General features: G+C 36.2%; 2 protein-coding genes across 2 annotated transcripts in view; both read left to right on the top strand.

The window, feature by feature from the left end:
• The window catches only part of ds (dachsous cadherin-related 1), a 100669-nt gene extending 94036 nt beyond the window's left edge, over nt 1-6633 (top strand). The window contains exon 11 of the mRNA XM_072521074.1: nt 830-6633. Coding sequence (XP_072377175.1) covers nt 830-3437 — 2608 coding nt within the window. The 3' untranslated portion in view covers nt 3438-6633. The remainder of the gene's footprint in view (nt 1-829) is intronic.
• Nucleotides 6634-11092: 4459 nt separating this feature from the next.
• Nucleotides 11093-11608, top strand: LOC140437305 (uncharacterized). Its single transcript, XM_072526754.1, has one exon. It carries the CDS (start codon nt 11093-11095, stop codon nt 11606-11608), a length of 516 nt encoding a protein of 171 aa, XP_072382855.1.
• Nucleotides 11609-14475: the final 2867 nt, after the last annotated feature.

Below are 14475 nucleotides of genomic sequence, written 5' to 3' on the forward strand. Positions count from 1 at the left end.
CTAAAACATTGATCCTCAGATGGTGTATTTGGGTGATCTGCTACTGACAAATCTATTTTAATGTATTCCATTAACTTTCATTTTCTTCAGTAGAGCCCGTATTAATATTATCATTTTTATCAAGAAACTACTTCTATCATCCATCTTTGAACCATCATCTACTTACCAGAATTATCAAATTCTAGCAAACCTGTAAGTTTATTTGAGCTGTTCGTCGATATTGATTATCTAATACGTTTACTCGCTAAGTGCCACTAAAAAATCAACTATGACTACGACATTGAAGAGATTTAATACAAAACTCATTATTACCTACATACATGTAATATTACATTTAATATAATAAAGTAATTAATTTTGTGCTATGTTGGCCAAATTTTTACAACAATTTGAAGATACAAAATCTTTGTAGTAGCACAACATTTCAATCATAGTAATATTTGCTGTTTTTTTCTTTAGACCATGTATTACCTGGCTGACTTTAGAAACAGTTGTTTGATAAAAGGAAAAAGTTTCTTTACTTGAAAAAATTACATTTTAATTGAAATCCATTGATTTCCACGGTGTCATTCCTACTTCGGGGATCCTTCTTAAGATGATATTTTTTCCAAAGATTAACATATTAGATAGACCAAGAGAGATAAATTATTGTTGAGGCAATGGGGTATCAGTGAGGTGTCAAAGGCAGTGTTTTTAATATACTGCGTTTATACCAAATCATAATAAATCACCAATCGTTCTTAAAATATTAGGACTGTCAAGTAGATAATAGACAAATACAACAAATAATAGTTTGCAGTGTAGTCTAATTTTTGTATTTTTGTTTTAGGATTAATGTGCCAGAAAACATCACAAAAGGATCAACAATAATGAATCTAGCAAAACCAATTAACACACCTTCCGGATTCTTTAGAATCGTCGACGGTAACGAAGAAAGTATATTCGAAATAATTAATCCAGCCGATACGCTCATCCTCATCAAAACTCTAAACCGAGAAGTGCAAAGCAGTTATAATCTAAAGATATCGACTGATAGTTCCTCTTTGTCCCTGGTGAATGTTCAAATAACGGTAGAAGATTGTAACGACAATGCTCCGGTGTTTCAAACCACCGATTACGAAAAAACAATTAGTGAAAATCTTCCAGTTGGTTCATCGATTGAAACAATAGTCGCCACTGACGCTGACTTGACTGGCTCGCTTAATTCTGAAATTATCTACGACATCACATCCGGAAATGATGAAGGAAGCTTTAAGTTAAACCCTGATACGGGTGTATTATACGTTAATAAAACTTTGGATTTCGACAGAGGTAACACTGAATACAATTTCGTTATAAGAGCTTGTGACAAGGGCGTTCCAAGCCTCTGCTCTCTAAATACCTTCCAAATAACCTTACAAGATGAAAACGATAATGAGCCAAAATTCCCAGTATCAGAGTACTACGAATTTGTAGGAGAAAACGAACCTGTAGGTACAGCTGTTTTCACTGTCCACGCTACTGATGCCGATAAAGGTCCTTTTGGTCAATTAACTTACTCAATAGTGCCTTCGTATGCTCAACTAGATAATTCCTGGAAGTTGTTCCATATAGATCCCGCCACAGGAGTTGTTACCACTTCCACTGTGTTCGATTACGAACAAAGAAGTCGTTATAATTTTGTGGTGCAAGCCGAAGATGCTGGAGGTAAAACTACTTCGGTAAAAGTCAGGGTAGAGATTGAGGGTAAAGACGAATTTCATCCACAGTTCACAGAAAGAACGTACAAGCTAACTCTACCTACTTCCTCTGCACTTCCTGTTGGTTATGTAGTGGGACATGTCACGGCGACTGATCGGGATAAAGGTCCAGATGGAAGAGTAGTTTACCAATTGACGACGCAGCATTCATACTTTAAAGTTAATAGAACTACTGGTGATATACTTATCAAGAAGAAGTTGGATTATTCTGAATTGCCGACTTCTGGTAGGGAGATTAGTTTGGTAATAACAGCGAGTTCGGGTAGACAAGGTTCTTTGGCTAATATGACGGTAGTTGAGATCATATTAGATCCACTGGCAGATCCTGGCACTAATTTAGCTATCAACAGAGACGGAGATACAGCTGTATCGGCTGCTAGTGGTGGAATAGCTGACTGGGCCTTAGGATTATTAATTGCTTTGATATTACTGATAATTACATTCGGAGCAGTATTCGTATTCTTGCATATGAGAAATAAGCGGAATAAAAAAATTAATAAACCAAATCTAGGCAACGATACTGTATCTACGTCGAATAATTACGTGGATCCTAGCGCTTTTGACACGATACCGATTAGAAGTGGAGTTGGTTCATTACAAGGAAGCAACAACCAGTTTGCGCCTCCGAAATACGACGAAATACCACCATACGGAGCTGCCCATCCGGCGAGTTCCAATTCCGGTGCTGCAACAACTTCAGAGTTGTCAGGATCTGAACAGTCTGGTTCTAGTGGTAGAGGTTCTGCTGAGGACGACGGTGAAGACGAGGAAATTCGAATGATTAATGAAGGACCTTTGCAAAGAGAAGCTGGACATAGGAAGAGCGAAGAAGGTGATAGTCTTTCAAATACTTCGGTGAGGAATACTCAGGAGTACTTAGCACGTTTGGGCATTATTAATAATAATATATCAAGTCTACCACCGGCTAGTACTAGACTGCATACAGATCCGAGAAGTAGTAAAGCAGTACAATTAGATATTTTTGACGAAGAAGTCGGTAATGAGAACGATATTACGAATCTCATATACGCCAAATTGAATGATGTTGCTGGAAGCGACAGAGCTAGCTCTACAAACGAGGGTGCTACCGTGGGTGGTTCTAATTTAAGTACAACTATGGATCATATGATAAACGGTTACGGAGACGTGCCTGCGGTAACGCATCAGCCTTCTATGAACGGTTCTTTAAGTTCCATAGTGCACAGCGAGGAAGAATTAGCGGGTAGTTATAATTGGGACTATTTATTAGACTGGGGACCGCAGTACCAGCCGCTGGCTCACGTGTTCTCGGAAATAGCAAGACTGAAAGACGATACCGCGTCGGTTCATAGTGGGGCCAGTGCGACGTCTAGTATAAAAAGTAAAAACTCAGTTGCTCATTCTAAAACTGTACCTCCTCCTCTCATAACCAGTGTCGCGCCGCGCTCAATAGCGATGCCAGTGTTAAACTCAAGAGGAGCTGCTAGTCACCACAATCAGATGATGATGCTGCCCAGGTCGCCTATCAACCATGACGTGTCAGGCGCTACTTCGACGGCAATGTCGCCGAGCTTTTCGCCTAGTTTATCCCCTCTAGCTACCAAGTCTCCGTCGGTGTCGCCACTTGTTGCTCCGGGGTTACCAGCTGCCCATCATGTAATGGCTCGACAGACTGCTTCTAGAAATAAATCAGTGGTGGATGCGGAACTGAGAATTTAAAATGTGTATTTTATAGTAATTGTCGCGTTTTGGCTGTGCTGCATTCTACAGACTGATCCGACCACTTCTAACAAATTTTTAAGGTAGCAGTTGCGCCACGTTTTACCGAAAGTACATTCTGTGAATGTCAGTCATTTTACCTTATCAAATTGCCGTTAATTAAACGTAATAAGGTAACATATTGCTATTTTATAAATTTACCTCAACCCCAATGTTAGTTTAAATATGTATATGTATATTTTGTAGATAACAAGAATCTTAATAAAATGCTCATATAGGCAGCCAGTTCTGCCTGCCATTCTTAGCCATAAAAACTACTAACAGTTTCAGTTTTGTACGTCGAAAACAAAATTCTTTGATTTTGAATTGGTACTATGATTACTGCAGCTATATTGGTGTCCAACTTAGGGTAAGCTGCTATCTTGCATGTGAGTGATGTATCATTTGGAGTTTCATTTTCTCCAACTTACGTAGGAAGACTTGTCCAGTCATATCATACCTACGAACTGGTGGACAATCCAAAATCACTTTGTTTTACTGCTAATAAGTTTTCGTCATATCATGGCACATGGGAGAACAATATTCTGATGTGTTTTGCATCTATCTTTAATGCAGAAGATACGATGTAGTTTCCTTTACTAGAACTATCCATTGAATCAAAATTCACTTTTTGACCGATTGCTGCTCGAAATTATTCATATCTTTCAACTCTTCTTCAAATTAGTTTACAAAACACCCCTTAACACTCTCCGTATACTTTCTAGAAGTCTCAGGTAATTGACTACTTATTACTTTACCTACCACCATTTAATATTGTGCAACTTAACTATCTCCTATTATCCAACATTCCAATAATTCCTCTAATACTACCTTCTGATCGATTAAAAGCTTCCATCATTTTTTTTATTTCTTTAACACACAAAATTCTTCATTTTTGTTGCATTTTGACGAAATAAAACCCTTTTTCTGTGTCCTTATTATCACCTTCTGTACTGTTAGAATCCCTTAACCATATATTATTGCATGAAATGTTTAACTTTTCTCAATTCTTCTTCCATTAAGTTTATAACAAACTTTTTAATACTATACTTATGTCTCGAATTTCACAATAATTGACTACTCACTTGACAGCCACTACGACAAAAAAATGACACCATTTGACCATCCATTATCATTCAGCCTTATCTCTATCACTCCAGTTACCATATTCTTTGTTTTTTGACTTTTTTCCACTTTAGACACTAATATCCAAAATACTTCATTTTGTATTTTACTTTTATCTTATTTTATTATACTCTTATCCCCTGAATAAAGTCTTCCGATCTATTGGAAGCTTTCAGTTAACAAAAACTCCTTGATACCATCATCCGATCTTTAAGAAGCTTTCTATCATTTTATTATTAACCCAAAATTGATATTTTGACATTACACTGACGTTACTTTTTGGCCATCCACCCTCTTTCTATACTCCCAACATCTTTATCTAAGTTAGTAAAATCTTTCTGCCATCGATTATTTCTTGGTCTTTTTTTTAATTTTGGTCAACTCTCAGACCCTCCCGTCGGCTATTTGGTTGACAAAAATTACTCTCGGACGTTCTAAACCAAGTTTATCGTCATCGATTATTATCTCCTTCGACCACTTTGGCCTTCAAAAATGTTCAGTTTGCTTACTCGCTGACATTTCATCTCTATTTCTACACTCTCATCACCTTCATCTAATCAACTATAATCTTCCTGCCATCGATGATTTTTTTTTTACTCGCCATTATCTCAAACTATTAATTTTATTCACCTCTCCGAAAATTTGGTTGCCAAACATCCTCCTAATACCACCTTCTGACCTAGAAGTTCCCCGTTATTGATGATTGTGTTCTTAAACCAATACGATCCAAAAATTTTACTTGGTTACTCTCTGGCAATCCAGCTATCTTGGTAAAAAGGTGGAAAGATGCAGTCAAAGAAGATCTAGAGAAAATGGAGGTGCGACAATGGGAATTACTGGCACAGGACCGACAAACATGGAAGGCAATAGTAAACGCGGCAAAGACTCACGAAGAGTTGTAGCGCCATTGATGATGATGATGAATCCAGCTATCTTCCTTCACTCTTAACACCTTCATCTGACCTGCTACAATTTTCCGGCCGACTATCATTCTCCTTAAGATATAACTATTTTAAAGTTTTTAATTTTGGTTAACTTTTTAACAATTTGGTTACCAAAAGTTGTCCCCTAACACCACCCTCTGATCTTCTAGAAGCTTCATTAAATATTTTCTTCTTCAACTACTAAATTCTAAAAATGTTCACTTTGGTTACTCTCTGAGCTTCCCACTCTCTTCCTACACACTCAACACTTTCAACTGACCAACCATAATCTTCCTGCCACCGATTATTTCTTCTTTAGCCATTACTATCTTAAACTTTTAATTTTTGCCAACTCTTCGGTGATTTGTTTGCCAAAAAACTTTCTAATAGTATCCTCTGACCTTCTTAAAGCTTCTTGCCATTAATTATTTATTTCTTCAACCACTACGACCGAAAAATGCTAATTTTGGTTACTCTCTGACCTTCCAACTGAATTTCTACATTTTTTTTTACCTCTGCGGGGCCTGCTAAATGTCTCGATACATTGATCTTTTTTACTCCTTCATCTACTAACACCCAAATCTTGGCAAACTCTTTGGTCATATAATTGACAAAAACTTCGGATCTACCAAAAACCTTATCACTTAGCAGCATCACTTAAACGCACTATAACTTATAAACTGATGCTTTCATTGGGTCCACTTTTTAAAATTGACTTCCTAAAGCATATAAACTTTTGCTAGTGGCGCCATCTATACAGTAGATCTGAAACTTATTAAGTTACTTAGCAATTTAACTGTCAAAACTTTGGGAATCAAAAGAATAATAATTTCCGAAAAATGCCTAATATTAAAAATTGTAGCAAAGAATTTTGTTTTCTTGCATATTTTATGTAGGTTTTAAATTATTTTCCTTGTGTAAAAATTGTAATTATTTTTGTTTTATACTTCGAAAGCCGTGACAACGACCAATCTTGTTAACCGAATTACCATAAAGACATTATTGAAAAATGACAGTTGACATTTATGTTTATATGCCTGTACCTAATAAACCATCGACTGAACATTGCTGATCGAGTATCAGATTGTAAAAATGTATATTGTGAATAAATAAATGAATTTATTAATATAACTTTATTGTTTTTATTTTATTATATTAAACTTGCCATGTACCTTTATTCATTACCCTTGACATCGAAAATTCAAGACAAAATTACCTTTGGTTGAAAAACAGCGATTTCTAAAGTTTTAGATTTAATAAGAACACTAGAGAAAATGAAAGACTAAAAATTTTTTTTTTAAACAATGACAATCTTTCGGATTTAGTACCAGGCAGGGGAAGCAAAAACAGAAAAGGATTAGTTAGTCAATCATATGTTCAAGAATTTAAAATGCTCTCAAAATCCGAGAATGATTCGGATTTAGTACCAGAAAAGCAGTAAGGGAAAAGAGGTCAATCAAATAATGTTTAAGACTTTTAAGATTCTCTTAAAATCCGACAATTTTTCTGATTTAGTACCAAGAGAGTAGAAATGGAAAAGGTTGTTGATCAATTTATTATCATCCTCTAAAAATCTGCTAATTTAGTACCAGGAGAGCAGAAACGGAAAAAGGTGAGTCAGTCAAATGTTCAGTACTTTAACATCCTCTAAAAATCCGATCATTTGTTGAATTTTGTACCAGGAGAGTAGAAACACGAGGATAGGTGTAGATTATGACTTAGAAGTAGCGATTTTTGGAGGGATCGCATAAGATCGAAATATGAAAGTTAGCGAACGTATGAGGATCTGATGAAAGAAAGTATATCAGGACGGCACCATCCTGATGTCTCCGTAAGTAAAGGGTGGTGTTAAGCTGGTCCTGGCTGCAGCTATGGAGTGGAGAAAGGTTCGCCTCAGCGCCAAGATGGTCGACCATGCTTTCTATGTGGTTTACTAGAAATTCAGCACCACCAGTGCGTTTCTAGTTGCATATTCCCCAGCTAGTGTCGAGAAAATACATAATGAGAGGAATTTAAAATTGTTTGCATTCAAAAACTTCCCGTTTAATGAAGTTGATAAAAAGCAAACAAAATAGTCCTGTTGTAGCGTCCACTAGTATCCTTCACTTGTAAAGAAACAGACAAAAATATAAAATGAACACATAAACATTCTCTGTAAAGGTTAAATAACATTTATTGTATCTACTAAAACACCATTTTAATTGCATATTTAGACTATTATTTATCAAAACATATGCATTTAAATAATTACTATTATCATGCTATTGGCGATGTAGAATTTTTTTATTCCAATAGATTGTTTGGTTTCACTTAATGTTAGTAACATAGTTTGTGCGATAAGAAATACTTTAATTGATTGTAGTAACAGTGTTTATTTGATTATTATTTGTAGTATGCAAAGACGTCTGTAAAATAAAATTTATATTTGTCGATTTAGTTTCTCATAAAAATATTTGTGCATATGTAAAATTTGGTTCATATTGCTGTTTTCTTTTTCGATGGTGTTTTGTCCACCCAGTTGCATTCTGTCTGAGCTCTTCCACTTATAATTCTGGCTCTACCATGTTGCTGAGTCTCTTGATCTACCTTTCTTCTTCCAGTTGTTTTCCAGATTATATTATTCGTGTTCTTAATTGGTTTTAGTTTTTATTATTATTATATAAGTAATAAGGGCAGGGGAGCAAGCTCCAATTATATCCAAATAATATCGTTGTAAAAATAATGATAATTAATAATGATAATATGTAGTCCTATAAATAAAATATAGTAGTATCAGGTCTATTTTTGAAACTGTTTACTGTAGTTGCAGATAAGGTACTTCGGTCCAAATTATTCTAGACATTAGTATGCTGTTTGGCAAGAAGCTTACTCTGGACATATGTTGTCATATGTTTTCCCTTTAACTTGTAATGTTGGCCGGTTAGTCCTTCGTCTTGATTTAAAATAAATATGGTGTCCAGATTCCCAAAATAGTAGAACACGGCAGAACTTCTTCTTCTTGATGTGCCTATCCGGTTACGAATGTTGGCGATCATCATGGCAATCTTTATCTTATCTGCAGCAGCGCGGAAAAGCTGCACATATGCTGTATTGAACTAGATTCTGAGATTCTTTAACCAAGATGTTTTTCTTCTTCCTGGACCTCGTTTTCCAAATATTTTTCCTTGCAGGATGGCTTGAAGGAGAGCATATCTGTATTAATTTCGCATAATAAGGACATAACTTCTTCTTCTTTAAGTGCCATCTCCGCGACGAAGGTTGGCAATCATCATGGCTATTCTGACCTTCAAGGCAGCTGCTCTGAACAATTGCCTTGAGCTGCAATCAAACCACTCTCTCAGGTTCTTCAACCAGGAAACGCGTCTTCTTCCTACGCTTCTCTCTAGGACATAACTAGGTCACCTTAAATACGTAGATGCTCATGCTCGAATGTAGTTAGATAAGCAATGACGAGTGTATCTTCTTAACTAGGCCTTACACGGCCGAATGCGGGTCTTGTAGCTTTACGCTGCAAATTTTCGAGTAAAATCTTATCACGACTGATATCTTGACTTCACACCGACCTGGCAATCTTAAGAATGGGTCTGAATTATTTTGAGTGTAAAACATTTGCAGATCAGAGACAGTATCGACTTTGTAATTATCACTTCAAGATCGTTGTCGGTGGTTACCGAGTTAAGGGGTGTTCATTCTTATAGTACGTAGAGATGGGTTATTTCTAATGATGTGTAATACAACGCATTTCTTAATGTTAAGAGAAAGTAACCATTCTGAGGACCATTTGAAGAAAAAGTTTGTTAATAATAGCATTCACATATAATTTTGTATAATCAGCGTACATTAAAACCTTACTGGTCACAATGAGTGGAAGATCACTGGTGTAGACACAAAAGAGTAGTGGTCCAATTACTGATCCTTATGCGATTCCTTACTTAATTGGTTTGTGTAGTGAATAGGCTTCTCCAATACGAACCCGGAAGTATATCTCGGATAGAAAATTTTGAATCCAAAGGTTTAACTTTTTCCGGATACCATAGTTATCGACTTTAGCTAGTAATTGACGTTGGGGAACACGTCAATATTGTTGATAGGATGCAAGTTGTTTAAATATGACGACCAATTATTTATACAATGAAGTAAGTTTGTGATCATTGAACGACTTTTATATAGAAAGAAACTCAGATATAGCTTTAAAAATAATGGATTCCATTAAAACCGACAATAGGAACTGGGCTGATTTATTGCAATTAGGTTTATTGCCTTTTTAAAAAATAAGAGTTACCGAAGCCAAGTTACAGAATGAAAGGAGATAACGGTGGTTAAATGAGGCGTCTATTATGGAAACGAGGAGAAAAAACGAGCTTATTTTAACCAATGCAGGTAATGAATTCTTCCGTCGTTTTCGTAAATGATGTTTAATTGCTTCCGGTGTGAAAGAGACGTTTTCCAGAGTTACTTGAGATATGGACACATTATTTGCGGAACGGTATAGTTAAGTTTATCTGTAAAATATTGAGAAAAGGATAACGAATAATATTTCGAGGGTTCGTTATTCAAAGAACATTATAATTCGTCAGCTTTTTGAAGTAATGTTATGGAGACTTTAGAAGATAAAAATGTGGGTTTTGTTTTGTTTGGTACTGTTCTTAGGTTTAGTAATGATTGTTCGACTCGGTTGGAAAAAATATGGTATTGTATGATCATAAATAATTTGAATAGCAGTACGAAGAAAAGAGTCCCATATTGACGACGGATCTGAGCCATTAAGAAAAATAGATTGCCAGTCTCTCTGGGATAAAACAGAAATAACATGAAAAACTGATTAGTGGCATATGTTTGCGAAAATATTTTTTTTTTGCATAGCGGTGTAAGCTAAACTGAATCTGGGCTGTAATAAGCTAGTGGTCAGAATGACTCACAGGAGATGACACTTTAAGTGGAAAAATTAATTGATCGTCAGTTGTGAAAATTAAGTCTAAAATTAAACAATGATTGTTGGCTCTAAACCTTGTATCCTGGTTTCCGAGGATATCAGTCCAAACGGATAATCCGTATGTTAAGACTGACGTGACTCCTGACGACAGTAATGCCTTCTTGGTTGGTTTTGGACTACCTACATATATTCGGCATGATATGGCTTCCTGACTATTGAAGTTTTAGCACTGACATGCTATATCTGCTGCTTGAAGCTAAGTTGGGTAACAATCATCACTCCCAACTAGCGAAGGAATCGCTATAATGTGATTTCATGTTCTCCAATGCGGTTTACACTTTACACCTGTTTCAAGCCGCTTATTATTTTGGGCTCTTCTGCTCCGTTTTTTGTGGAGAATCACTACATCCTTTTTTTGTTTTCTTGTTCTGTGCCGTCGTTCTTCACAAGCTATTGTGTAATTTTGCCCAACTGGTGATTAATTTTCGTGGCACGTTCTCACAAGCTTCTTCTAGTTGTTCGTAGAAGTCCAATTTGTCTTCATTACATGCATCTTCTATTCGAGCGTAAACGTTTATTATTGATATATTGACTCTGGAATAATACAGTGAAAAAATAATGTAAAATTTCTAGGAATGACATTCGACCAACATCTAAATTGGAAAGAACATATTAAAAAATTGGCAATCGAATGCCAAGCAAGACTTAATATCCTTAAATCACTATCTAAAAAAGTCTGGGGGGCAGATAAACAAACTATGCTCTCTCTCTACAGAACTCTAATCAGATCTAAATTAGACTATGGCGCAATAGCATATTCATTGGCTACTGAGTCTTCCCTTAAAACTTTAGATTCAATACACAATACTGCACCCCGCATTGTCTTGGAAGCTTACAGAACCACACCAATAGAAAGCCTGTATTGTGAAGCAGCTGAACCATCACTATATCACAGAAGAACGTACTTAAAGTTAACCTATGCAATTAAATCAAATGCAAATCCTAACAACCACACCTTCAAATATGATCACCTTAACCGATTATCCACATGTTTCTCCAATAAACCACGTCTACATAAACCTTTCTACCACCGAATCAAAATGGATCTCTCATCTCTGAACACCGCCTTACCTGTTTTGAACCAGTTTTGAACTGTTTTGAACCTGCTGCACCATGGACTTTGGGAGTACCTAAAATAATAACTACCCTAACATCATTGGACAAACACACTACTAACCATAGTATAATACATCAAAATCTGCAAAACTTATTATCAAAGTATACAAATTTCTCTCAAATTTATACAGATGCTTCAAAATCAACAGATGGCGTGAGAGCAGCAGTTATATCCTCTAATATGTGTCAAAAATATAAGTTGCCAATACACTATAGTACTCTTAATGCAGAATTATATGCCATATACGAGGCACTCACATATATTATGTCCTCACCAAATCAGAAATATATAATTTTGACTGATTCATTAAACTCACTACAATCTATAGGAAGAATATACCCAGGGAATCATATTCTTGAAAAAATAAAACAAAATCTGATAGAGATAGAAAATTGTAATAAGGAGGTAATCTTTATTTGGATCCCATCACATAATGGTATTAGAGGTAATGAAGAAGCAGATAAGTGTGCGCGTGAAGCCGTCAATTCAGCTGACTCTATTATTGTGAAATACGTGATAGCTAGTGATGTTTCAAGTGTTATCAAATCGCGGATCCTAAGTGAGTGGCAAAACCGGTGGGAATTTTCAGTGTCCAATCTTCGGAATATTAAACCGGACATTAAACCATGGAGATGTCTCCCCACTAAAAGAAGGGATCAAGTGACAATAACTCGTCTTAGATTAGGTCATATCAGTGCTACGCACAAGTTCTTAATTACTAAAGAATCCGAACCAAAATGTGAGCAGTGTAACGTTAAACTCTCGGTGAAACATGTTGTTGTAGACTGTCCAGTTTTCTCCACAGCAAGAATCAATTAAGGTATCTCAATAAACTTAGAGAAAGCACTTGGTGCAAATTGTTCATTCACATTCGCAAATATGTTAAACTACTTAAAAGCTATTAATTTTGTTAATATATAATATATTTAATATTGTAAATCTGATTCTCGCTATTAACCTTCGGGTTGATGCGAATTTGTAAATAAAAAAAAAAAATACAGTGTGAAGTTTTTATTTTCTCAGAAAGACGGTTTTATTCATATAGCTCATTTCTCTTCCCTAGACCAAAATCACCAATTAATTCACCGCTTTTCCCTTTACCAATTTTCGCATTCAAGTCACCCATAATAAGGCTCTGCATAAACGCTCTGATAATACCTAATAAGGTTGAAATACGTATAAGCAGGCGGATGGCAGATGTCCTGCATTGAAATTAAATCTAAAACCGTCGTTATATTTTATTTCTTTACTTGGTTTCGAGTACTGGAAACTAATTCACTAAGAATTTTTGCCGTGATTAACGACATGTGGAATGCAAATTGTAGATTTCCTTGTCGACTAATTCATCAATCTGTCTGCTTTGCAATTTGTAGAAAGCGCAGTGGTAATAATTTGAATTAAGTTTCGGTAAGTAGGCAATCTTAGGATTTCTAATGTTTTTATTTTCTATTTCTCGCTGCTTGTTCCATCTTATTTCTTAAAGTGTTAAGATAATGTAGTTCATACTTTCTTATCACGTAAGATCTTTACGTCTTACATCTGCCAATGCTTTAAAACATTCTTTAGACGAATAATTTATATCATCATCATCATCATCCAGCCCCATTTTCACATCCATTGTTGGATATAGGCCTCCTCCAAACGTCTCCAGTTCTCTCTATCTCTAGCTGCTGCAATCCAGTTTGTTTCTATTCTCCTTAGGTCGTCGGTCCATCGGGTGGGTGGTCTGCCTCGACTTCGCTTGTCGGCTCTTGGTCTCCACTCCAATAATCTCTTCGTCCATCTTCTGTCTTCCATTCTAGCAACATGTCCAGCCCACCTCCACTTTTGTTTATTGATTCGCAGTATAATATCGTCTACGCCAGTTCGTCGGCGTATCTCCTGATTTCTCACGCGATCTTTCAAGGTCAGGCCCAGCATTGATCTCTCCATTCGTCTTTGTGTTACCCTCAGTTTTTCGGCAGTAGCTTTCGTTAAAGTTAGGGTCTCTGCTCCGTAGGTCAAGACTGGTAAGATGCATTGGTTAAATGCCTTCTTTTTCAGGTGAATTGGGGTATTTGTTTTAAAAATGTCTCTCATCCTTCCATATGCCGCCCATCCCAACGTGATTCGTCTATTTAGCTCGCAGGTTTGGTTGTCTCTGGTTATTCTGATTTCATGACCCAAGTATGTGTATTTATCGATTAATTCTACCTTGTTGTTATTGATCTGTATCTCTTCGCTGGGAACCATATTGGTCATCATTTTGGTTTTCTCGAAATTTATCTCCAGCCCAGTTTCTTGTAGTATGTAATTCAGTTCTTGGAGCATGTCTTTGATCTCTCCCAGATTATCTGACAGAAACACGATATCGTCCGCAAAACGTAGATGGTTTAATCTTTCTCCATCGATGGATATTCCTTTCTGTTGCCATGTTAGTCTTTTAAATGCATACTCAAGAACGGTAATGAACAGCTTTGGTGACATGGTATCACCTTGCCTGACTCCCCTTTTTATCTTTATTTTATTAGTTGCTGAATGTAGACTTATGTTTGTTGTGGCATTTTCATATATATTTTTAACTATATTACAATATCTGTGGTCGACCCTGCAATCTTGTAGTGCTCTTAAGATGGACGGTAATTCCACTGTATCAAACGCCTTTTTAAAGTCTACAAATATCAATGCCAAGGGACGGTTATATTCGTTAGTTTTTTCTATCAGGGTTTTTAGGCACTGCAGGTGATCGTTTGTGCCGTAATTAGGGCGGAAACCGGCTTGTTCCCGAGGTTGGTAAAAATCCAGCTTTGTCTCTAATCTGTTCGTTATTATTCGGGTGTATAATTTATAAAGATGGTTAAG

The sequence above is a fragment of the Diabrotica undecimpunctata genome, chromosome 1 (genome assembly GCF_040954645.1).
Source record: "Diabrotica undecimpunctata isolate CICGRU chromosome 1, icDiaUnde3, whole genome shotgun sequence".
NCBI classification, from domain to species: Eukaryota; Metazoa; Arthropoda; class Insecta; order Coleoptera; family Chrysomelidae; genus Diabrotica; species Diabrotica undecimpunctata.